This window comes from Lontra canadensis, unplaced genomic scaffold, assembly GCF_010015895.1.
Source record: "Lontra canadensis isolate GAN:19392208 unplaced genomic scaffold, GSC_riverotter_1.0 scaffold4, whole genome shotgun sequence".
In the NCBI taxonomy this organism is placed as follows: Eukaryota; Metazoa; Chordata; class Mammalia; order Carnivora; family Mustelidae; genus Lontra; species Lontra canadensis.
In genome coordinates this window covers 36,726,235-36,750,806 of record NW_022630998.1, presented here as the reverse complement: position 1 = coordinate 36,750,806, position 24,572 = coordinate 36,726,235, and the positions used below count along the sequence as shown (strand labels likewise).

At 35.8% G+C, this 24,572-nt stretch overlaps 1 protein-coding gene across 2 annotated transcripts in view; it reads right to left on the bottom strand.

The window, feature by feature from the left end:
• CERT1 (ceramide transporter 1) overlaps positions 1-24,572 on the bottom strand; it is a 113,468-nt gene that overhangs the window by 57,466 nt on the left and 31,430 nt on the right. For both annotated transcript variants that reach the window (XM_032848296.1, XM_032848305.1), the window contains exon 4: positions 20,667-20,783. In XM_032848296.1, coding sequence (XP_032704187.1) covers positions 20,667-20,783 — 117 coding nt within the window. The remainder of the gene's footprint in view (positions 1-20,666; positions 20,784-24,572) is intronic.

Genomic DNA, 24,572 nt, shown 5'->3' with positions numbered 1-24,572 from the left:
TATCTATATCAGTAGTACTGCTTTTGTCTTAACAAAGGTGGACAATGAAATTGGTGCTCTGAAGAATGCGAACCCCATATATTATTACAGTGTGGAGTCTAACTGTACCCCAATATCCAGGAGTTCAATTAATTATCCTCCATGGTGTGATTACTTAATAAACTGACAAAATTGAAAACTTTTTTTTTTTTAAAGATTTTATTTATTTGAAAGAGAGCAGGCATGCAAGTTGGCGGGGGGAAGGGAGAGGGAGAGAGCTAAGTATCCCCATGCGGAGATCAACAAGGGGACATGGGATCGATTCTAGGACCCTGAGATCATGACCTGAGCCTAAATCAGCCCAATGCAAAGCTCAAGGGAGGACCCTGGGATCATGACCTGAGCCAAAGGCAGACACTTAATGACTGAGCCACCTAGGCACCCCTGAAAAAATGTTCTTTTAGGTATAAGAATATTAAATTTTCATACTGATTAAAGTAATAAATAAAATGTTCATGCTATCATTTTTACATAAATGATATTAATATTAGTTCAGAACATTTCTACAGTTCCGTATTACTTAAGTTTATTATTCTAGGAAGAAGAAGGAAAAGGAGGGAGGAAGAGAGAAAGGAGGAAGAGGAATCCACAACCCAAAGAGTACACAACAGCTCATGGAAGAGAAATCCTTAGGCAAAGAGACTAGAAATTTACCCATGTGAAAACCAATAGTCTCTCTCTCTTTTTTAAAGATTTTTATTTCTTTATTTGACAGAGACAGATACAGCTGAGAGAGGAAACACAGGTAGGGGCAGTGGGAGAGGGAGAAGCTGGGAGACTGATGGGGCTCAATCCCAGAACCCTGGGATCATGACCCAAGCCAAAGGCAGATGCTTAATAACTGAGACACCCAGGCGCCCCAAAACCAGTAGTCTCTTAAAATTCAAACTTCCAGAATATACTGGTTGCCAAACATTCAAAGTGAAATTGACATAGTTCAATAATGCTTATTTATATAAAACAGCCCATTAAAGTCCATGCAATACATTTTTAACTAACAATTTACTAACAAATTACATATAAACTTATGACTGCCTGGAATCAAAGCTCTTCTCCAAGACTTACCACTCCTCATCTCAAAGCAATGTTTTAGGGATGAAGCAAAATAAGTATTTTTGTGCCGGGGAAAAAATAATGAAAGGGCAAATAAAGCATGCACGTTATGTAAATTGTACCTCCAGAAAATCTACTTTTTTTAGAAGATAAAACTAATCTATAAGAAAAGAAGTAGGCCAGGGAGCAATGGGGGCAATGGTTACAAAGAGGCACAAGAAAATTTGGGGGTACAAAAAAACTTGGGGGTACAGATTATAATTGTCCAAACTCAACTGTCCAACTAAAATGGATACATTTTATGAAAGTAAACTGTATTTCAACAAAATAAAGGAAAAAAGGTAAGCTTGTTTCCATATAATAGAATCCCACCAAAAGAGAATTCTAATTACACCAATCATATAGCTCACAAAAAATAAGACCTTTGAAATACTGTCCTAAAGCTGCTAGGTTCTTTACCTAGAATGGTTCTAGTTTCTTCTCTCTTTGACAATAATACTAACTTTCTAAGTGTAGTATTTGTACACTTTAGTCATATTGGTTTGGTAAAGTTTCTCATTAAATACTGAAGACTGGCATTAAAAATAAGAATCTAGGGGCATCTGGGTGGCTCAGCGGGTTAAGCCGCTGCCTTCGGCTCAGGTCATGATCGCAGGGTCCTGGGATGGAGCCCCGCATCGGGTTCTCTGTTCAGTGGGGAGCCTGCTTCTTCCTCTCTCTCTGCCTGCCTCTCTGCCTACTTGTGATCTCTCTCTGTCAAATAAATAAAATCTTTAAAAAAAAAAAAAAAGAATCTATCTGTAACAGACTAAAAACATAAGGTACTTCTTCAGTCACTTATCTTAGACACCTACATGTCATTCATTTCTAAACAGAAATTAATCTGAATTGCCTATTTAAATACAGAACCATCCTCTAATTTACAATAAAAATTTTACAGTATTAAAAGTATTTGCAAGATTCAAAATCAATTTGAAATTTAAATCCAAATAAATCTACACCCTTCACCTAGTTGCTTTTTGTCAATGAGTCCTAGAGGAAGTAAAAACTACTTTTTAAAAAAGATCTTTTAAGATCCTGAAACAAAACAGAAATACCAAGTTTTTGTAAAGGTCTCTTCACCATAAAACATACTTATTTCCTCATTTATTTTTTCAGGTTCCACTATTTCAAAACAAGCAGTATTTCCTCGAGATGACAGAAAAAAGACTTTACTACAGCAATAATTGATAGTGTCGTACATTTAAAGTAATGGCTCTTAACTGAATGTGGAGACTGAGAGTTTAGTGTAATTGTATATGTACCTCTAATAAGGTTTCACTTAAATAAATTCCATTATGAAGCATAAAAAATCATTCCAAGGAAAAAGAAATAAACTATAAGCACTTGTGCTATTATTCAATTTAAATAATGGAGATTCAGTTGTCACACTATTTCAGCCAACAAGTGCACTAAGGTAACTTAAATACAAATAAATGTTTAACAAATATATGTATATTTGTTATATGTATATGTACATATGCATATGTATATTTGATAAATGTATATCACATATGTATCTTCATTGCTTAAAATCTAGTCATTCTGGGGGTGCCTGGGTGGCTCAGTGGGTTAAGCCTCTGCCTTAGGCTCAGGTCATGATCTTGGGGTTCTGGGATCGAGCCCCGCATTGTGCTCTCTACTCAGCAGGGAGCCTGCTTCCCCCACCCCTCCTGCCTCTCTGCCTACTTGTAATCTCTGTCTGTCAAATAAATAAATAAAATCTTAAAAAAATAAAATCTAGTCATTCTGGAAATGTCTATAACTGAGCCAATGATACTGACATTGCATAGGACATTCCTGATGGTATTACCACACATTTAGAGTAATTTTATGACACAGCCACAAAATGGATCTAGTAATTTTTGGGAGTCACAGAATAAAAATTAAAGAATACTCTCTTTACTTTAAAGAAGTATCTTCAAACTACATAATTAAGGGACGCCTGGGTGGCTCAGTTGGTTAAGCCGCTGCCTTCGGCTCAGGTCATGATCCTGGGGTCCTGGGATCGAGTCCCGCATCAGGCTCCTTGCTCGGCAGGGAGCCTGCTTCCTCCTCTCTCTCTGCCTGCCTCTCTGCCTGCTTGTGTGTACTCTCTCTCTCTGACAAATAAATAAAATCTTTAAAAAAAAAAAAAAAAAAAACTACATAATTAAGCTTGACTGCTTTTCTTATTCACATAACGTGGCTTGATTTAGTTTTAGGTTTCTCTAAAAAAAAAAAAAATCCAATCTATCAACCAAGATATCAACATTTTTAAAACATTTGGTCATAGGTACTAAAGATATATATATATTTATTTAAATTTTTATTTATTTATTTATGTGACAGAAAGAGACACAGCGAGAGAGAGAGAGAGAGAGAGAGAGAGAGAAGGGGGGGGGTAGCGGGAGAGGGAGAAGCAGGCTTCCTGAGCTGGGAGCCCCATGGGATGCAGGGCTCGATCATAGCATGCTGAGATCAAGACCTGAGCCGAAGGCAGCCACTAAACAACTGAGCCACCCAGGTGCCTCATCTAAAAGAAAAGTTATAAAATCTATTCTGAAAAGGGGCAGTGTTCCTGACATCTCTTTTGGCTTCCCAAGATGTTCACTTTGAAGGCAACAATACTCATTCTGAATTAATAAGGTATGCTTTTTGAAGACAAAGTGGGGTGAGGTCAGCAAGGATGGAAATGGGAAAAAATTACTTTATTGCCACAACTGATATTCTGTTCAGTGTTCTTAAAAATTTTAACATGCTTTCAAAACCTCATTAGTATGATTTTGGGACTAATACTTCAAAGGTATGCTGGCTTTTTCTTAATCCAACTCACTGTTCCACAAGAAAAAAGAAGTTGAGCTTACATAAAACCTGTAATTACCAACATATAATATTTTGAAAACACAAAATTCTATCTAAAATTAATAATGCAGAACTCAAATACAGTTATGATAGGAATATTCTTCCCTTTCAATATATCTGCTTAAAGTTCCTCATAGAATGCTTTGCAAAAATATCCTTCTTTCCCAATGTGCGTGTTTCTAAACTAGATACCTGAAGATGTTCTGCATAAACAGAATGCTATTTTTGTTCAGTGAAACACTTACTTGGACACATCCTATATAGAACAAGGTTTACTGCTTTTAAATACTACAATACCACACCTTTATTATAATATTCCTTTTTATTAAAACTAACAAACAATCCCAAAACAACAAAAAAAAAAAACCCACAATCTTTTGGCCACTAGAGGGGATCAGAAGCATTTTCCAAGAATCACTAAACTGATACGAAGGTTACTACTGGTCAAAATACAATAGTAACCTCTAGACTAATTCCTTCAAGTGTACCTTTACACATACAACTTTTTGAGAAAAAAAATCAAGATAAATTAAATCATATAAGTTCAAAGTTACAAGTTTAATAAAACACAGAAATACCTAAGAACTGCTTTGAAAAGAAAACTTCCTCAAAGTCACAATTAAATTCTGAATTTTGGCTTAATCATGTGAGAGAGAAACTTATACATTATCATTTTATACAATCTGTTCATCATTCCACCTAGACTCTAAAGGCAGTGGTTAAAAAATATAGCAAAAAGGCTGACTTATTTTAACAGCATCCACCTTTTGAAAAGCTTATTCTTTTTCCTAACAACACTCTCCAGTAAGAAACATAGCAAAGAAATTAAGACAGAAATGAAGTAACTTCCTCATGGTGTCAAGAATCATCTAGTTCCCCCTGCCCCCAACTACACTGTCTCTTTCTATTTTAACTATGGAAAGAGAGAATATACAAGATTAAATGCTAGCATAAAAACAATGGAGTATTTTTCAGAAATTAAATTTCTGAAACCCATAATAAAACCAAGTAAGCTTGCTAAGTTGTGAACATTCATAGATCTTACATTATTGTTTTAAAGCAAACCACATGAGAAGTGAGACACTATTTAACCAATATAACTGTGATTTAAAATATCATAAAAGTTGCAGTGGCAACAATTTTATTTTTGTCTAAGTAAACGTAAATATATTATTTGAGATAAGAAAATTTGGCATAGCAATTTCATGCTCATAAACATTAAAATCTCATCTATTTAGCCTTTTAAATACTTAGGGACAACCCCGCCACCCAGCAGCAGCCTCTAAAACTGCAAGAACCCAAGAATAAAAGAAAAAGAGAAGGTTCTAGTACCTATTAAAAACTTTACAAGTCAGTCACTACCTTTTTGGGCTTAATTTTCTTATCTTTAAAATGATATGGGTAGTATAGGGCTGTGATTCTCTGCACTAAACCTAAATACCTAAACATAGGGTAAAAATGTACATATGCAGTGGAGGCCAAATGTAAGGCAGTCCTTTGTTGAACCAGATGGAAAGATAAAACACAACTCACTGATAATAATATACCATGAGGAGAAGGTCAACTCAGAGTAATTTCCAGAAATTGTATCACCTCATGAATCAAAGAAAATTTAAAATATATTTAAGAAAATGGTCTTAGGATTTTACCATATTCTAACTGCCTAAATCTCAACAGCACTCCACTGAGTAGAATATTTTTTTCAAATAATACTAGAAAATAGAACATTTGCTCAGATTAGTCCCAGAAATATTCTTTTCTTTTCAGATTCCAGTCATTCTTATATCATAATTTAAAACCCAGTATCAATAAGATAATTTAAAGGTCATTTATGGAACTTGGTTATTTATTTTGCATTTTCTTCTCCTGGAACATGAAATGAGGTTTCCTTTACAGAAATATCTAAATAGGCCAAGTGCTGTAGTGAGATGTGAAGCTGGAGGAGTTAAACAGGGCCTTCTCACATACCGTAGTTAAATGTTAAAAGAATGTTAAAATAGGAAATGAGACACTGCCTACCTATTACAATGAAAAGTACTACAAAAATGCCCAAATACAACATAGTACAGAAGTAGTAGAGAGTAACAACAGCTACCCCCACTTTTTTCTTGACTTCAGAGCTCCCTTTCTTGCACTTAAAATTTAGGGCTTTGGATTCCATAATACATCCTTGTAGCTAAAGGGGAAATTAGTAAGCTACCAAGTACTTCCTCTGTACCAAAAGCTTTTTGACACAATCAGTGACACAAAAGATGATTCTAAAGAACTTTGACACTCCGAAATTCGGACTTATCTTTTAAAAAAACTCCTCCCTCCTTTAAGGGATTCTGGAGGTCCAACTGACTTTTTTCTGTGACATTAAAATGGAGGTGAGAAATAACTAGATAACTATCAAATGAAGCAGTATAAAGACAGTCTATTCAACATTTTTTCCACCTTAGTTTTAGAAAACAAATACCAAGGGATAGAGAGATCTTTTCTATTTTTGCTCTGAGAGAAGAGTTGATGAGGGCTGAGTAATTTTCTAAAAAAAAAATGTTTTAGATATTAATTCCAGAAAGCCACCTTGAATACACTGTAACAACAATAAAAGCTAAACTTGGGATATTTACCTTGTAGCAGGCATGATGCCAACACTTTAAGTGCATTATCTCATTTAATTCTTGTAACAGCCTATGTGAAATAGGTACTATTATTATACCCATTTTACAGGTGATTTAATGTCTTTAGCGTCACAGAACAGGTAAGTAAGGGAGCCAGGACTTAATTCCAGATTCAAGTTCCCATGATGTTAATCATTATACTATACTGTTCCAACATCCAGAGACTTTGCTTCTACTTCTTTCAAATCTCTTTTTAAAACCAATCCTGAGAATAGTTCTCCTGATTAGATTTTATTGCCCCACTCCCACTCTAGTTTTTAAAAGTAGTATCTGCTTGTGTAAGGAAAAAAGTATAAAACTACCTTCAATCTTTTTTAACTGAGAGTTATTCTTCACTCTGGTGTATTTCCTTATCCTCTGTACATTTTCCCCTCAAAAGCTTAAGATAAAGTTTATTTCTTTTTTAAAGATTTTAGTTATTTGACAGAGAGCAAGCACAAGCAGAGGGAGCAGCAGAGGGAGGGGGAGAAGCAAACTCCCTGCCAAGCAGGGCCCCCCCACCAACGCCAGGACCCCGGGATCATGACCTAACCCGAAGGCAGATGCTTAACCGAATGAACAACCCAGATGCCCCTGAGATAAAGTTTATATCCTGTTTTCCTTTCCATCTAATATAATTTTCTCCTTATAATATAGCTTTGTTAGTGTTCTATTATACTATAATTCTGATATTTATTAGGCATATCATTAGGCCTGTATATTTTTCTGGTCTTTGTATTTAGTATCTATTGTCTTCCTACCTAAAGCATTTTTCTGCAGGTTAGTTGTATTTTTATGATAGTTTCCAGAAGAAGATTGCTAGGTTTAAGGGTATGAGCACTTCTGATATCTCTTGTCAAGTACTTTCCAAAAAGACTGCACTGATATACATTTCATGTGCAGAATATGCAGGTCTTTGTTTCACTGTAACTTTACAGTATTATTAGGGTTTTTTTTACCCTTTTTAAGTGAGGTAGTTTAAAAATGTATTCTGTGGCTTTTTGTTTTCATTTTTGTAGAAGTGATATATGTCTACTGTAAACATTTCAAGCAATATAAATAATACTGAAAACTACAAAAAAGAAAATGAAAATTTGGGCCATTCAGAAATGACCAATCTTCCCTCTTCCATATACTTCTTTGCATGTACAGCCTTACATTTGTACATAAATGATATTATACTGTTTTGTAGCTTTTCTTCCACACAGTAATAAGTTATGGTTATTTTTTCATGTTTGATATAGATCTCAATTCCCCCCCTACCCCCTAAGAAAGGAATATATACCTTTTTTAGTAATTTTAGGTTTGGGGCCAAAGTCCCAGAATAATAAAGAATGTTCATCTGCTGACCATGATTTTTTTTTTTAAGATTTTATTTATTTATTTGACAGACAAAGATCACACAAGTAGACAGACAGAGGAGGAAGCAGTCTCCCTGCGGAGCAGAGAGCCCAATGTGGGGCTCGATGCGGGGCTTGATGCAGGGCTCGATGTGGGGCTTGATCCCAGGACCCTGGGATCATGACCTGAGCTTTAACCCACTGAGCCACATAGGCACCCCTGCTGACCACTCTTTTATGTGCCTATATTTCTTTTAGGATCTTTGTGGAGAAGAATTTATGGTTCCGTTTCCTTGGCTAATTACAATCTTACATTTCAACAAACCTGTAAATACTTCTTAAACATTGTAAAACCTGTTTTTTCAATTTCTCAAACATTTGAGGGCATTCAGAAAGCAACAATAACTAAAATAGTTAAGTTTTAACAATAACAAAAAAATAGTAAGTTTTGCCACTGTCCCCTCTTTGCAATTAGATAAAAAGAATAGAATTATGACATTTTTATCCCATGCCTACAGAGCTTTCTTCTGAAAGAAAATAGGCATTGGCTTGTTTTTTGGGGGGCAAACCATAAAGTAAGTTAAAAGAGTAGTAGTGATACTTTGTTACATTTGCTATTAGCTTTTTTTTAATTTATTTTCCCCTACAAAGTGTTTCTAGAGTAGTAACATAAAGGAATATCCTGAATATGTTAGGGGTAAAGGGGGAATACAGTATTTGACATTTATCAAGCGCTTATAATATAAATACTACAAAGTATTAAAGATTTCTTCACTATGAGGCACACTTCTTATTTCCTTGTCTATCTCTTTAAGTTCCACCATATCAAAACATATAACATCTCCTTACAACAGACATATGTTAGAACAAAAGACTCCCATTAGAGCAATCCTGATGTAACACATTTTAAATAATAGATAGTAAATGAATATGACAGGAGTTTAGTGTCATACTATTTCTCCCTCTAAAGTACCTTATAAGCAAAATATGGACTTGATCCTATGGGAAATAGGAAGCCAAACAAGATTTAAAACCGGAAATAAAGAATCAGATACCTATTTTTAAAGGATTACTCTGGCTATATGAGAAAGGATTTTAGTTAGAAAGCTGGAGAATTTATCCAAACAAGTCACTCAGTGACCAAAACTAAAGAAAGGCAATGGGAAAATAAAGAAAGGGAATTAAATGATGACAATACCTAATTACACCTCTATCCCTCTACAGATCAAAGGAATGTTTCTGAAAAGAAAAAGTGTCTAGGAAATGAAGAGTGACAGAATTCGTATGGACAATCTTATCTCATCTGTCAAGGTCATAGGCTTTCTGTGAATGAAAAATGGCAAGAATTGTTTTCATCTAGGATAACATTTTAACCTGTAGGATATTCACTTATTTTTCTACCTATATTTACTGTTTCTAACCCAAGTTATCTTTCATCCTTCAATTCCAAATCAACCCAGAATATTTACCAGACAATAAGACCATGTGAGCAAAATCTTTTTTAAAGCTACGAGTTAAAAAGATTTGATGAAAAGAGCAGTTTTGTGTTCTTTGATTTAAAAAAAAAAAAAATTTTCTCCCAGATAATCTGTCCAATAAACTCAGCAAGTAAAATTAGAGAATAGTTTTCACTGATGTCAAATGTGTAAGCCATGCCACCCACCATTACTTTTGTACATCAAACAGAAAAAAACAGAATCCCATCTGTCTTGGTGACTGTCAGAAATATTTCCTCCTGATTAAATAAAAATTCAAATACAAACACAGTAAAAAAATGACTTTTGTAGCATAAAGCCTCATTTTAATATTTTCTATAGTAATGATATAAGACAGCTATTGAACTCTAGATTAACTACTTTTTAAAAATCTTTCCTATCTAAAGAAATATTCTGTAAGCTAACTATAGACTAATAAAGGATAGAAAAATAAGCTGAAAATCTAGTAATATTCATCTAAATTGTTAGTGGCAAGTGACGTAGAAAATGGGGTTTGGAGCTGAAGGCCAAGAGAGAATTCTTGAGATGTCTTTGGTGCAGAAAGGCAGTTTTATTAAAGCACAGGGATAGAACCTGGTGGGCAGCAAGAGCTGAACTGAGGTTGTGATGTGTGACGGACTATGTACCTTCAAGCTGGGAGGGGGTTACAGAACGCACAAGCCTCCAAGGGATTCTGGAAACAAAGTTTCCAGAACGCTGAGGGGGCTGGCTATTTTCAGGAAAAGGTCATTTATTACTACCTAGTAAAACCTTAGTCATGAGGCCCTTCAGAAGTGTAACAGTGGAGCATATGCTTGGAGGAGGACTGCCAACATGTATCTTGGGGGGTAAGAGATAAAGGAAGTTTCCAATGTAATTTCTGTATATTAAAGGAGATTTATAGGATCCTGGGGGATCAGGATAATGTTAAGATAAGATTACCTTTTGCCCTTAGCAAAGTACTAACATTGAGGCAGCTGAGTTCCTAGAGAAATGTCACTCTGCCTTTTCAAGGACTTGTCAATGGGCTGTAGGCACTAAGGACATTTAATTTTTTTCTTTTGCCTTTGTTTCCCACGTCAGCAAATATATGGTATTATAAATACTTGCAAATTTGGTAAATGCCATACAAAATTATACATTTTCAGCACATTATTATTTGTATAACTGCCGAGCCCACCTTACCTTTTAAGCATAAGTAAATACGTAATTTATTTAAATGGACCAAGAGTGGCCAATTCATAGTAACCTGGAGTGAACAGGCAATCAGATTTTCTTAAGACATTCACTTTGAGAAATGCCAAGAGATTCGAGCAGTTAGCAGTAGGGAGCTAAAGCTGAAAAGAAGCCAAAAAGAAGGAAAAAGTAATGACAAACCAAGAAAAAAGAAACCAAGAGTAGGATGGGAGAGCAAAAGTTACTGATAAACGGAACTATGAAAGAGAAAAGAACAAAATGAAACTAAGCTACATTAACTGTAGGTGGGGGAGGCAGGTGATAGGAGAGTAACTGAATTTTGTTAACAAGACCACTCAGAGTTAAGTATACAGATCCAGTTTTCTTTGCAAGTAGTGCTTTATAATTTTTCTTGGTTTATGGCAATATTCCCATTTCTCAAGATCAACATGGGCTGGCTTGTATTCCCTGTAACCTAAAAACCTTAATTAAAATAAATGGACCTATGACATCAATCAATACTTGTGTGATCTTTTCGAATTTTCAATATTCATCTGATCTGGACAACTATGTTCAGTGTTAACAGATACTGCAAAAGTGTTTCCCGAAGTGTTTGTACCACTTTACACCTGTTGCTCCACATCCTCATCAACATATCATATTAAGTCCTTTTTTTTCTTTTTATTTCTTATTATTTTTTTAAAGTTATACTGCCTGGTAGAAGGTGGTACCTCTCGTGGCTTAAATTTGTATTTTCCTGATGACTAACAGCACAGAGTACCTTTTTAATATGTTTATTATCCATTTGAATATCCTGTCTTATGAAGTGCCAGTTCAAGTCTTTCGCTATTTTTGTTTTGAGCTGTGTAAACTTTTCTTACTGATCTGTAGAAATGTCCCTGTCTGTCTGTCTTTCTTTCTTTCTTTTTTTTTTAAGATTTTATTTGACAGAGAGAGAGATCATAAGTAGGCAGAGCGGCAGGCAGAGAGAGAGGGGGAAGCAGGCTCCCCGCTGAGCAGAGAGCCCGATTCGGGGCTCGATCCCAGGACCCTGAGATCATGACCTGGGCCAAAGGCAGAGGCTCAACCCACTGAGCCACACAGGCGCCCCAGTCCCTATCTTTCTGACATAAAATGTTGTTAAGCTATATCCCAACTGGCTACAAAGTTAATATGATTAGCTACCTAAATATCTTCTTTTTCTCCCTAACGTAAAATCCTTGGATTCCTCTTTTACTATCTTGGTAAAAGATAAAGACCTTCCACAGATAAAAGAGCATGGCTGATAAAAATTAATGACATTCCCTCTTTTCTATATGATACGCTTTATCATATGGAAAAGTATAAAGTATATGATATACTTTATTGAGTATTTAGGCGTCATATGAAGTACAAAATGCAGATGTCAGCTTTCAAAAATTCCAGGTAACAAAAACTTACAAAATTAAATTATTTTTATTCCAGAACCCTAAGAATATTAAAGAAAGTTGGTATTTTGTTTTCCTTGGTATCACCTCAAACCTCGAAAGTGCTGGCTGATAGTGTGTAGGATCTATATTTAGGTGTTAAAAAAAATTTACTAACCACATATAGATTACTAGTATAAGCAATTTAGCAACTAACTCACACTGGTCAACTAACTAATTGACCAAATTCTTAACTCTAATGGGAGAAACATCCAGAAACATAAGGAAGTTTTTTGCTAGTTAATGTAGTCCAGTTGTGTTCCCAACTACTTGGTTTTTCTACAACTTACCTGAGAAAAATGACAGATCCTTGACTACTCTGGCAGCTGCTAGACTTGTACTTCTCTCAAAAATTAAAACTCATTAATGTAAAGGAAAAGTAAAATTTGATTCCATCTTCTTCCCTCTGTCACCATGATATGGTGCAAACAGGTAAATGGAAAACTGGCTGTAATCCACCAATCACATAAAATTACTTATACAAAGAATAATACACTAGGGTGCCTGGCTGGCTCAGTCAGAGGAGTGTGTGACTCTTGATCTCAGGGTCTTGAGATCACTTACATAAATAAAAACAAAAGTAAAAACAGTGGTTAAAAAAGTTATATTTGCATTCTTAAGTCTTTGCCAAGTAAACCAGACTCAAAATACAAAGTCAAGTTTTATGATAATCATTTATAAAGCAGACAAATACAGAAAGAATCTCTAGTATCTGTTAAGGACATTTTCTAGTTATTACAGTTGATTAAATATGGCAGAGATATGATTTTATATGACCCTGATATTTAAGAAGTGCTAAGAACTAACAAGTATATTCTGCCATCTAGCTATTTTAAAATAGTTCCCTAATAAGCTTATGTCAAATTTAAGACAAAAGAAATTAAAGTGTCAAGCAGAAACTGCTCTTAAAAATAGAGAAAAAGCACCAAGATCAGGTTGACTCAGAAAGAGCATGAGAAAAATTATTTCATTATGGCAAAGAACAACACAGTTTTTAAGAGGTCTTTGAAGTGAGTCTCGGGCATCATTTAGGTGGCTCAACAGTGAGAATATTTTGGTAAGAAAATTTTTTCATACTCCGTCTCATTTCAGGTAAATATGTAACTTCATCTCAAAAATTGTTTTCCACCTCATTTCCTCAGAAATCCCTATACTTCTCAGGCTGAGAATAAACCTTTCTTCTGAAAGTATTCAACAGAGCTTCAGATATGAATTAGTGGGCCTTCACGAAGGGATACCGATAAATGTATCAACATTAAATGATAAAACACCTGCCTGCAGATTCCCATTACGGAAAATAAACACTTAAAATAATTATCATTTGGATTCTTCCTCCCTAACTGTGTATCTTCCTATGATTCCTCACGTCTTGGATAATGTCCAAAATGTAGGGAAAGTCTTCATGGCCCATGATCACCAAAATTTCAGATCTACTAAGGTTCTCCCTTTATAGAAATAAAGGAATGTCATGATTACCACAAACAAACTGTCAGAGCCAAAGAGCATGTAACTTTTTCAACATGATTCTTAAATCTGCCAGTACTACGACAGTCCTCCTGCTAGTTTTTTTTGAGAGGTGGGGGAGTATATTTCTTTCATGGTAAAAAGAAACTATGCTTAGTCAAAATCACATAGTAGGAATAATCCTATGATTCTTTTAAATAATCACACTTCTTTGAAAAGCTAATCATGCAAAAAATGTTCACAGAGGCCTTTTGATAATACACAGACACATCTAGAAGAAAAATATATTTAACCCAAATAAAAACATCTTAATCTTTACATTCATACAGCTTTTAGTTTTCAAGTAATTTTCACAAACACCATCTCATTTGATCTCAAGACAACACGAGAGATGGCCAGAGATTTAAAGAATAGCAACAAAAACCTTGTCTTTAAATATCACTTATTTAGGGGTTCCTAGGTGGTTCAGTTGGTTAAGGGTCCAACTCTTGATTTCGCCTCAGGTCATGATCTCAGGGTCATGGGTTAGAGCCCACTGGGCGGGGAGCCTCCTGAGGTTTTCTGTTGCTCTCTCCCTCTGTCCCTCCCCGTGCTAGCTCCCTTGCTTGCTCTCTCTCTCTCTCTAAAAATAAAATAAAATAAAATAAAAATCATTTACTTAGTAGTGTCTCAAATCTTAAGGAGAAATGGAGAATACGAATGCACTCCACACAATAAAGCGACCACACTATTTCAAAATAAAATTACTGATCTGGTATACATATGACCCTCAGTATCGAAATAGAATCTTTGAATTTAAGAATGACCTCAGGAATATCTTTCTTTCACAAGGGTTACTGTCTACTGTCACAACTAATTATGCAACTTCGAATATAATGACAACATTTAAATCAAAGAATCATCTTTTTAGGGGCGCCTGGGTGGCTCAGTGGGTTAAATCCTCTGCCTTCAGCTCAGGTCATGATCCCAGGGTCCTGGGATCGAGCCCCGCATCAGGCTCTCTGCTTGGCAGGGAGCCTGCTTCCTCTCCTCGCTCTGTCTGCCTCTCTGCCTACTTGTGATCTCTCTGTCAAATAAATAAATAAAATCTTAAAAAAAAAAAAAAAGAATCATCTTTTTAAAATTTTTCTTCTAGTGAGCAAGTTATTTTGGAATGAATACCAAGGAGAAAAAAACAGCACGAGACAGAGAATACAGAACCTACTGTATTTCTGTCAGAAATCATTTTAACACCAAACATGAAGATTAAAAGAAAAACAAAAACTTCATAAATCATAAATTTCCCCCATAGAATCTGCTTTACAAAATACTATAAATTATTTCAACTAGAAAATCAATGTGTGTAATGCTTTGCTGATTCCTACAAAGTTGTGTATCTAAATCTTTAAGGAGCTTATGGTCTAAAATAAACGCTAGAGATACGAACAACATACAAAAACCATGGGAATACTGTGATTCACGAAGTCTGACAATTTAAGTCAACAAAATATATTTCACATAAATACGTACTTATGGGATGGCAGAAGGACTTGTTGACCAAAAGCTCAGGTTCTCAGGTCAGAAAGACCTGGGTCTGAATGCTGGCTCCTTTACTAATTAGCAAATTGACCTTGGACAAATTACTTAACCTGTGTCTTAATTTCTTCATCTATAAAAATAGGATAATAGGGGCACCTGGGTGGCTCAGTGGGTTAAGCCTCTGCCTTCGGCTCAGGTCATGATCTCAGGGTCCTGGGATCGAGCCCCGCATCGGGTTCTCTGCTCGGCAGTGAGCCTGCTTCCCCCTCTCTCTGCCTGCCTCTCTGTCTACTTGTGCTCTCTCTCTCTCTCTCTGTCAAATAAATAAATAAATAAAATCTTTAAAAAAAAAATAGGATAATAATGTTAACCTTATAAGACTATGAGAGTAAGAAGAGATAAAGTATGTTTATCCCCATATCTGACATACATTAATTCTCAAAAATGTTAGCCATTACCACTACAACATTACTATCGTTAAAGAAGTCCTATAAGATAGAACTTTTGGTGTAGTGTGAGTGTGTGGGGGTATTAAATAGATTGATATACACAGTTATTAGAATGAGTAAAAGGGGGCGCCTGGGTGGCTCAGTGGGTTAAGCCACTGCCTTCGGCTGGGGTCATGATCTCAGGGCCCTGGGATCGAGTCCCGCGTCAGGCTCTCTGCTCAGCAGGGAGCCTGCTCCCTCCTCTCTCCGCCTGCCTCTCTGTCTACTTGTGATCTCTCTGTCAAATAAATAAATAAAATATTAAAAAAAAAAAAAAAGAATGAGTAAAAGGGCCACGTGGGAAGGAAAGAACAGAAACCTCCAACTTCTTCCAGATAATTAAAAAAAACAAAACCTGTCAGGGAAGCCCTAACAAAGGCTTAAGAGCAAAAAAAGGAATGCAGTCCCATCTGATGACATCAGAAGAGAAAAATCCCTCTGTTCCAAGTGTCTTGTGTCATAGTAATGGCAGCTGGTGTAATGAGGAAGTAACTGTAAATAGAACTCTATGAGCTAGAAGAAAGGGAACTCATCAACTTTGTAGTACAACAATTTTGGTTTATCATGACAGAGTTATTTTGCTTGTTTTGTTTTTGTTCTGTTTTTGTGAGGGTGGTATGAGGAGGAAGGCACACAAACAACATACTGTCACCTTTCCTCCTCCAAGTAACTTATCAAGGTCACACAGCTATTAAGTAGCATAAGCAGTAGTGCCAGGATTCATTCCCATAATTATTAGACCTCAGAATCCACCAAACGCTAGTCAAAATAATATAATGCTCTTTTTGACAGCCCAAGGGCAGAAAGATGAGTTCCTAGTTGTCTTGCACACATAATGGGAGAACCCAAACGATACAATCTAATCTATAGGAGGTAAGCTTATGGGAATTTTTTCCAAATATTCACTTGTCTTTTTTTTTTTTTTCTTCCTTAGTAGGCTCCACACCCAGCACGGAGCCCAAAGCAGGGCCTGAACTTACGACCCTAAGACCAAGACCTGAGCTGAAATAAAAAGTTGGATGCTGGGGCGCCTGAGTGGCTCAGTGGGTTAAGCCTCTGCCTTCGGCTCAGGTCATGATCTCAGGGTCCCGGGATCGAGCCCCGCATCAGGCTCTCTGCTAAGCAGGGAGCCTGCTTCCCCCTCTCTCTTTGTCTCTCTGCCTACTTGTGGTCTCTGTCTGTCAAATAAATAAATAAAATCTTTAAAAAAAAAAAAAAACAACTAAATCTTAAAAAAAAAAAAAAAAAGTTGGATGCTTAACTGAATGAACCACCAAGTCGCCCCTCCAAATACTCAGTTTACCAGTGGAACTGACAGAAAGCAGAATCAACATAAAATTGAATCCAAAGAAACCATGAACTAAAAGGTAGTAGAGTCTCAGGCAAGTTACTTAATCTAAACCTCGTTTCCTTAATATAAAATAGCACTTCCCTCACCTCTTAGGAGAGTAGGGAGAAAATAAACACATGAAGTATATAATGCAGTAAGCAGTATTTGGATGATCCTCAGTAAGCAGGAGCTCTTACTGTTGTTGCTATCATCATCATCATCATGCTTTAACTATTTGCTATTAATTATGAATTGTCAATATAACAATGCATGCATAAATAGTAAAAAATTACTAAATTTAGGTTCTACATTCAATATTCTTTAGTGATACTGAAGAATAAATTAGGAAACATTTCCTCACTACCTCCCTGTTCCTGGTCTATGGGGAAAAAATATTTGTTGAATACATGTGGTGATCACATTTGAATTTTCTCCCTCCTAAAAATTAGTTTAGTAAATCAAATTTATTTTTGGAATTCATATTCAATTTAAATTTTCACTGATATGTTGCTTAGTTGGCACATATCACTTAACTTATAGTACAAGGAGGTAGGAGAAGAGTAAATGAAACAAGATGGGATTGGGAGGAAGACAAACCATAAGTGACTCCTAATCTCACAAAACAAACTGAGGGTTGCTGGGGGGAGGGGGGTTAGGAGAGGGGGGATGGGGTTATGGACACTGGGGAGGGTATGTGCTATGGTGAGTGCTGTGAAATGTGTAAACCTGGCAATTCACAGACATGTACCCCTGGGGATAAAAATATATTATATGTTTAAAAAAAATAAAATTTATTAAAAATAAATAAATAAATAAAATAAAATAAAATAAAATCTTTAAAAAAATTAAAAGCTCCATTAAAAAAAACTGTTAAAAATAACAATTAATATGATATCTCCTTCACTGTCTATGAATCAACTATTCTTAGAAATCAGAAAGGAAAAGTCTATACAATGTATCTGAAATCCTGCTGTTGAATCTTTTTTTTTTTTTTTTTTTTTAATCTTTTTCCAAGAACTTAAATTCACTCAAACTGTTATTTCAGTTTAAGTCACACTGCTCTGGACCCAAAGATTATTACTATTATTATTATTTTTTAAAGATTTTATTTATTTGATAGACAGAGATCACAAGTAGGCAGAGAGGCAGGCGGAGAGAGAAGGGGAGAAGGAGGCTCCCTGCTGAGCTAAGAGCCCGATGCAGAGCTTGATCCCAGGACCCTGATCATGACCTGAGCTGAAGGCAGAGGCTTATTAACCCACTGAGCCACCCAGGCGCCCTATTATTATTTTTAAAAGATTTATTTATTTATCTGAGAGAGATGGAGGGAGTGCACATGTGCATGGGGGGAGAGAGGAGAGTAAGAGAGAAAGAAAATTCTCAAGCAGACTCCCCACCAAGTGGGGCTTGATCCCAGGACTCTGAGATCATGACCTGAGCCAAAACCAAAATTGAGCTGCTTAAATGACTAAGCCATCCAGACGCCTGAGACCCCAAAATTGTACCTATCTGTTGTTCAAAGATGCAAAGAAATGAATGATATGGAAGAAATACAGCTCTATGCATTCTTCTCCACTCAAGGAGAAAATACAAAAAGGGAACTTGCAGAGAATTCTTGTTTGGCTTTACTAAGAAAAATAAGCAAAATAAAATATGCTTGATTAAAACAGAAAAAAACCAGCCCTGTAATCTATATCAGCTGATTAAGCCTTTAAGCCCTAAGTAAAAATACAAAAATTAGTTCTACTTAATAACACCTTTAATTATTAGTAAGAGGACTGGGTTTCATTAAATATACAATACTATCTCTTTATGTGCACATTTTGTAACTCTCACTGAATGCAGAATTCTTCATCCAAAACCAACACGTATATTCAGTAAATTCAGTTGTCACTCCAAAGCCCTTTCTTTTTCTACTATTATAAATGAGAAAATGTATCAGCCACTTTGGTAAGTAACCTTTTATCTATTACCTCATGTATACCTTATACACTCTAAGAAGAAGTAAATTATCACAAAACCCAAAGTTGTATATGGTACATAGCAGAGGATGTAGTGTCTGAATCCAGGGCAGCCTAGATCCAGAGCATTCAGATTCTGGAATTCTAGCTCGTATCTTTTAAATAAAAGAAAACTGTTTCTCATTTTTTCCACTTTTAGACCCTTTTCTGAAGTAATAAAATCAAGATAACGTTCACAAAATTTTAAAAAATTTTATTTTTAAGTAATCTCTACACCCAACATGGGGCTTGAACTCACAACTTTGCAATCAAGAGTCACACGTTCTTGTGACCAAGCCAGCCATGTGCCCCAACATCAAAAGAAATTTATATCAGTATAATACTTAAGCTAAAACAGAGGGGGCGAAAATAGGCATCAAAGCAAGTATTCTTGATGCCAGGAAAAATTCATTATCAATAATCAAGGAATAAAAGCTAATGCATGATCACTATCAAAAAGAACTTGTCTATAATACCTCAAACCAGACAGGTTTTTCTTGTTTTAGTGTGTATGTGTTGTGTGGGTACATGTTTTCGCACCTGTTAAATGACCAAAACAGGTGTTTCAACTACAACTTTGTGAAACCCAAACAAACAAGTACAGACAAGCACATGAATGAGTAAGTACAAAGTTCTTTTTTTTTTTTTTAAGATTTTATTTATTTGACAGAGAGAGATCACAAGTAGAGAGAGAGAGAGAGAGAGAGGAGGAAGCAGGCTCCCTGCCTAGCAGAGAGCCCGATGTGGGACTTGATCCCAGGACCCTGAGATCATGACCTGAGCTGAAGGCAGAGGCTTAACCCACTGAGCCACCCAGGCAGCCCAGTACAAAGTTCTTTTAAGTCACACTCAGGAATGGCATCGTGAATTTATATCCCTTCTTGTTTTTTCATAATAAACTAAAATAGCTAACAAGCAGATTTGATATCAGATGTTTCTTTAGTCTACATAGCACTTAGTTTTTTTGTTAAAGATTTTATTCATTTGAGAGAGAGGCAGAGAGAGAAGGGGCATGGGGGTGGAGCAGAGGGAAAGGGAGAAGCGGACTCTGGGCTGAGCAGGGAGGGAGCCCACACAGGGCTCTATCCCATAACCTCAAATTGAGATCATAACCTGAGCAGAAGACAGATGCTTAACTGACTGAGCCACCCTGATGCCCCTTATTCATGCTTTAAATAACAACAATGTGGCTTACACATTTGATGTAAGAAATACTTTCTAAAGGTTTACTACTAAACAGCTTCCTATTTGAAAAAAATTAAATGATTTACAAATGTTTACACTATGAAATTACCCAAATGGCTATAGATCACTATAAAAATTAACACTGAAGCTTCTAAATATTACAGTTATACATTTAGTATTATTTCAAGAACGTTTTATCCAGATAATACAAAAGGCATTCACTATGAAGCATATCCTAAGTATAAAAATCAAGATATATTTTGTTTTTAAAAAGGTATATTTGTTTTAATTAACAATGAAGGACATTTGTTGGTATGTCTCTCAACTTGCTAGATGGAGTGCTGCCCAACTCGTGAATCGTTTAATAAAGCCAATTAGATCTTAAAAAAAAAACAATTAAAAATATTTGTCCTAACAAATTCCTTTAGAGCAACTCAAATATTAGGAAAAAATTATTTCAAAAACTTGTGTCTATACTGCTTTAATCTTTACCACTCAAATAATGTTCAACTTTTTAATAACACGTTACAGCTCAAAACTTTTTAAAGGAGTTACTATCAGTCTCTGGCCTAATCCTCCATGAACAGGTAAACACTGAAGCCCATACCTTGTGCTGTTCGATGGCATCTATCCACTGCTGTCTGTGATCTGGATCCTGAGCACGAAGATACCAAACGCTATCATTTACACTAATATCAAATCGACATTCATCAAAATCATGGGGCTGTGGAGAAAAAAGTAGAAAATGAAAAGCAGAGCTAGTTATATTCTTGGAAGTGTTATACCCAAGAGCAAAAAGATGAACATATCCATTCTGGCTGGTAGGAGACTCCTGTTATTTTTTTATTTTTCTACTCAAATAACTTTTTTGAAGATGTGTCAGATAAAGAGCACAACAAGAGCATAGTTACCAAATACTAAGTTTCATTCAACTATTCCTACAAACGAGTTGATACATAAATATATTTCAAACACTGCTCTAATATTTTCATCAAATGCTTTGAGTTAGCTTAACTAATAGGAAAGTCCCTATAAGCACAAAAAAACCCCACCAAAATAAGTTTTAGGGAAGGTGTTTACTACTTTTTTCCCTGCTTCCATTATTCAAAAGTATACTCTCATCATGAATAGTTGTATTTAATTAAATGTGATAAAATATTTTTATATTGTATCATAAAATAATGTTGACATTTCCTTCAAAGTATCTCAAATTAACTTCTTTCAATGTCTTTGATAATAACAGCCAGCAGGGCTTCCTATGAAAAGCAAAAATAAAATAAACATTACCTCAGATCTATGTTAGCCAGAAGAAACTGCCTACATCAAAAAGTAAACATCTAGTGAAAATATCAATTATTTGGTTCAGTCTTTTACATTCTTTGTAAGAATATATAAAAAGAATATTTTCTATCCTTGATTTTTGTTCAGTAAATGAATTCAAATATGACAGGATCACATCACATATACACTACCTCTTCTACCTGACAGAGTACAGAAAGTCAATCAACTTCTTCTCCTATAAATAATCTTATTCTTAGAGGGGAGAAAATCCTCTCTGGCCAATGTAGTAATAAACTTATTTGATGAATTGAATCTACATATTGCATTTCCAAGATTTATTCTGTATTCTTTCCTCCTTTTAAAAGCATCAATCTTTTATCTCATCATCTGTTTAGCAAAAACATTGTAACTCCACAATGTTTTTTCCATTACAAAATAGTTTCTCTTTTAAGATTAAAACAACAAACCATGGCTCTGACTGGCTAAAGGATGTAAGTTAGGCATTTTCTGAATCACAGTGCACTCAACATCATACTTCAGACTATGGTGGGAGGTAGAATATAACAGAAAGAAGAAAAAGGAGAAAACAAGAACACATACTCTGCTTCAGTAATTATGAACACAGAAACACATAACAGATAACATTTAAACACTCATGAATACAATAATGACTATAAATTTAATGAAATGCAAAATAGTCAAGTCTTAAGAATGGGATCCAGTTACTTGAAAGAAGTTCCTTGAAGGAAGCACAGAACATATAATATCTGAAGAACCAAGTAAATAATTTAACTGACCAGTCTACTGTTCTAAGTAGCCCAGAAGTTTTTAAACTTTCACTTCATAATCATTCTCATTATATTTCTAGCTACCTTTCCTAAAAATATTTTATAGTTTGTGTTATTGTTCAGTAACCCCATGAAAGCTTTAGAAAATAAAATACATGTTAACTCAAAATTTACTAGATTTTCCAGCAAATACTTCTTCCTGTTTGACATCTTCAAAACCTCCTCACAATGTTCCAATGATTACAGTGCTACATTTAAAATATTCCTGAAGGGCGCCTGGGTGGCTCAGTTTAGGTTAAGCCACTGCCTTTGGCTCAGGTCATGATCCTGGAGTCCTGGGATCAAGACCCATATTGGGCTTCCCCTGCTCTGCAGGGAGCCTGCTTCTCCCTGTCTCTCTCCCGCTGCTTGTGTTCTCTCTCTGTCAAATAAATAAATAAAATCTTTAAATAAAATAAAATAAAATAAAATAAAATAAAATATTCCTGAAAGCAGAAACCCACCACTAGGCTTCCTCTGGATATGTGTGAATGAATAAAATCTAAAATCAGTATGTACAATTTGCCAAATTTCTGTATCTACCAAGTATACCAATTATGATCTCTTCTCCCTGTTTCAAAGTTTAGAAATGTGGAAAATGTCAAGCTTTTGGTAGAGTTGCGCAGAAACAGAATAAAATGATAGTCTAGAAAGCTGGAATTAACAGATTTGAAAACTTCAATTGAATGTCACCCATTACTATGATATACAGTTATCTCCATACCTATACTCAAAGATGGTGGTTGACAGAAAATGTAAAAAAGGTAGCCAGTCCTACCATCAACAATCTGACAGGTTGGTGGCATAAGGAGGAACGCACCAATTGTCAGGTGAGAGAGAGTCTGTAAACACAGAAGCCTTGAGTTCCCGATATGTGTAAAAGCGATGCAAGCTAAGTCTACAGGGCAAAGAAAATGACAGACTTAAGAGGATGTGTTTCAGAAAATACTGAAGTCTAGACAACCAAGCTCACAACATGTGTGAAACTGTTCTCACAGTTCTAGAGACTACAAGTCCAGATCACTGTGTCAGCGTGGTGGGGTGTTCGTAAGGGCCCTCTTCCTGGTTTGCAGATGGCTGCCTTCCAGCTGTGTCCTCCTATAAAAGAGAGAGAGCTCTCTGATCTCTTCATCCCTTCAGAAGGGTGCCAATTTCATCATGCGGGCTTCACTCTCATGATCTTATCTAAATACAATTACCTCCCAAAGGCTATCACAATGAGAAATTAAAGCTTCAACATAGGAATTTTGGGAGGACACAAACATTCAGTCCAAAGTCTCCACTACGTATCAAAATAACTTTATAGGAAAAAAAGGGATAAATCCACAAAGAAAAATAAAGAAAGATTTCTGACATTATTTATTTATTTATTTATTTATGATTGTATTTATTTATTTGAGAGAGAGAATGCATACACACAAGTGGGAGGAAGGGCAGAGAGAGGGGGAGAGAGACAAGCAGACTCCCACTGAGCTGGGAACCAAGGCTGGGCTCCATCCCAGAACCATGAGATCATAACCTGAGTTGAGGTCAGACGCTTAACCAACAGCTACCCAGGCACCTCTCGATAAGATTTAAAAGTGGAATGTGGTAACTGAGTTAGCAGGCTGGAGAAAGCTGAAAATTAAACATCTACAAGAAGAAAGAAATCAAGCCAATCTGTATGCAATGATGGAAAAAGAAAAGCAGGGGAACTAGAGGCATCAGGTGGCCATAAATGTAAAGGCAACAGTATAGCTGAAAAGAGAATCGATCAAGAGTCATTAAAAGATGCAATTAAACCTCAGTAATCCCAAGCACTGGTGACTACTCACCTACCACTCTACCACTGTGCAATATTAAAGGCCCTACCTTTACCTCTCAGAGAGATTGTATCAGGCAGGTTTAAGAAGTAGGGACAATCCTACACCGCAGTGGGTGTGGGGAAAGGAAAAAAACAAACAAACAAACAAAAAAAACAAACCAGATATGGAAGTATTCATATAAGGAAGTATTCATTTCTTTCCCCTACTTGACTCCCAGAAAGCCAGCACCCACACTTGTTCCTTCTCTCCCCTTCCACCTGTATGAAGAAACTTCTATGAGAAAATTAAGTAGTCCAAGAAAAAAGGCATATAGTAATGGTATTTCAGGATTTTACACCCAGGGCACTTAATCAGTATGATAGCTCTAAACCATGAAGATAAACAAAAATACCTTTCAAATCTGGTAGGTATGTATCACCAAAATAAGAGAGTAACCAAGAGAATTAAGAAACATTTGAGATCCAGGAAAAGCAGCAGCAAAGGGATTCCCAGGAAAACAACAAGGAAAATGGCAGAAGCAGAGTTACGGAGAAGATGCAAAAGTCTACATTAGAAAAGTATGACAGCATGCTTTAGAAGAGATTTCTCTGATGGAGGCAA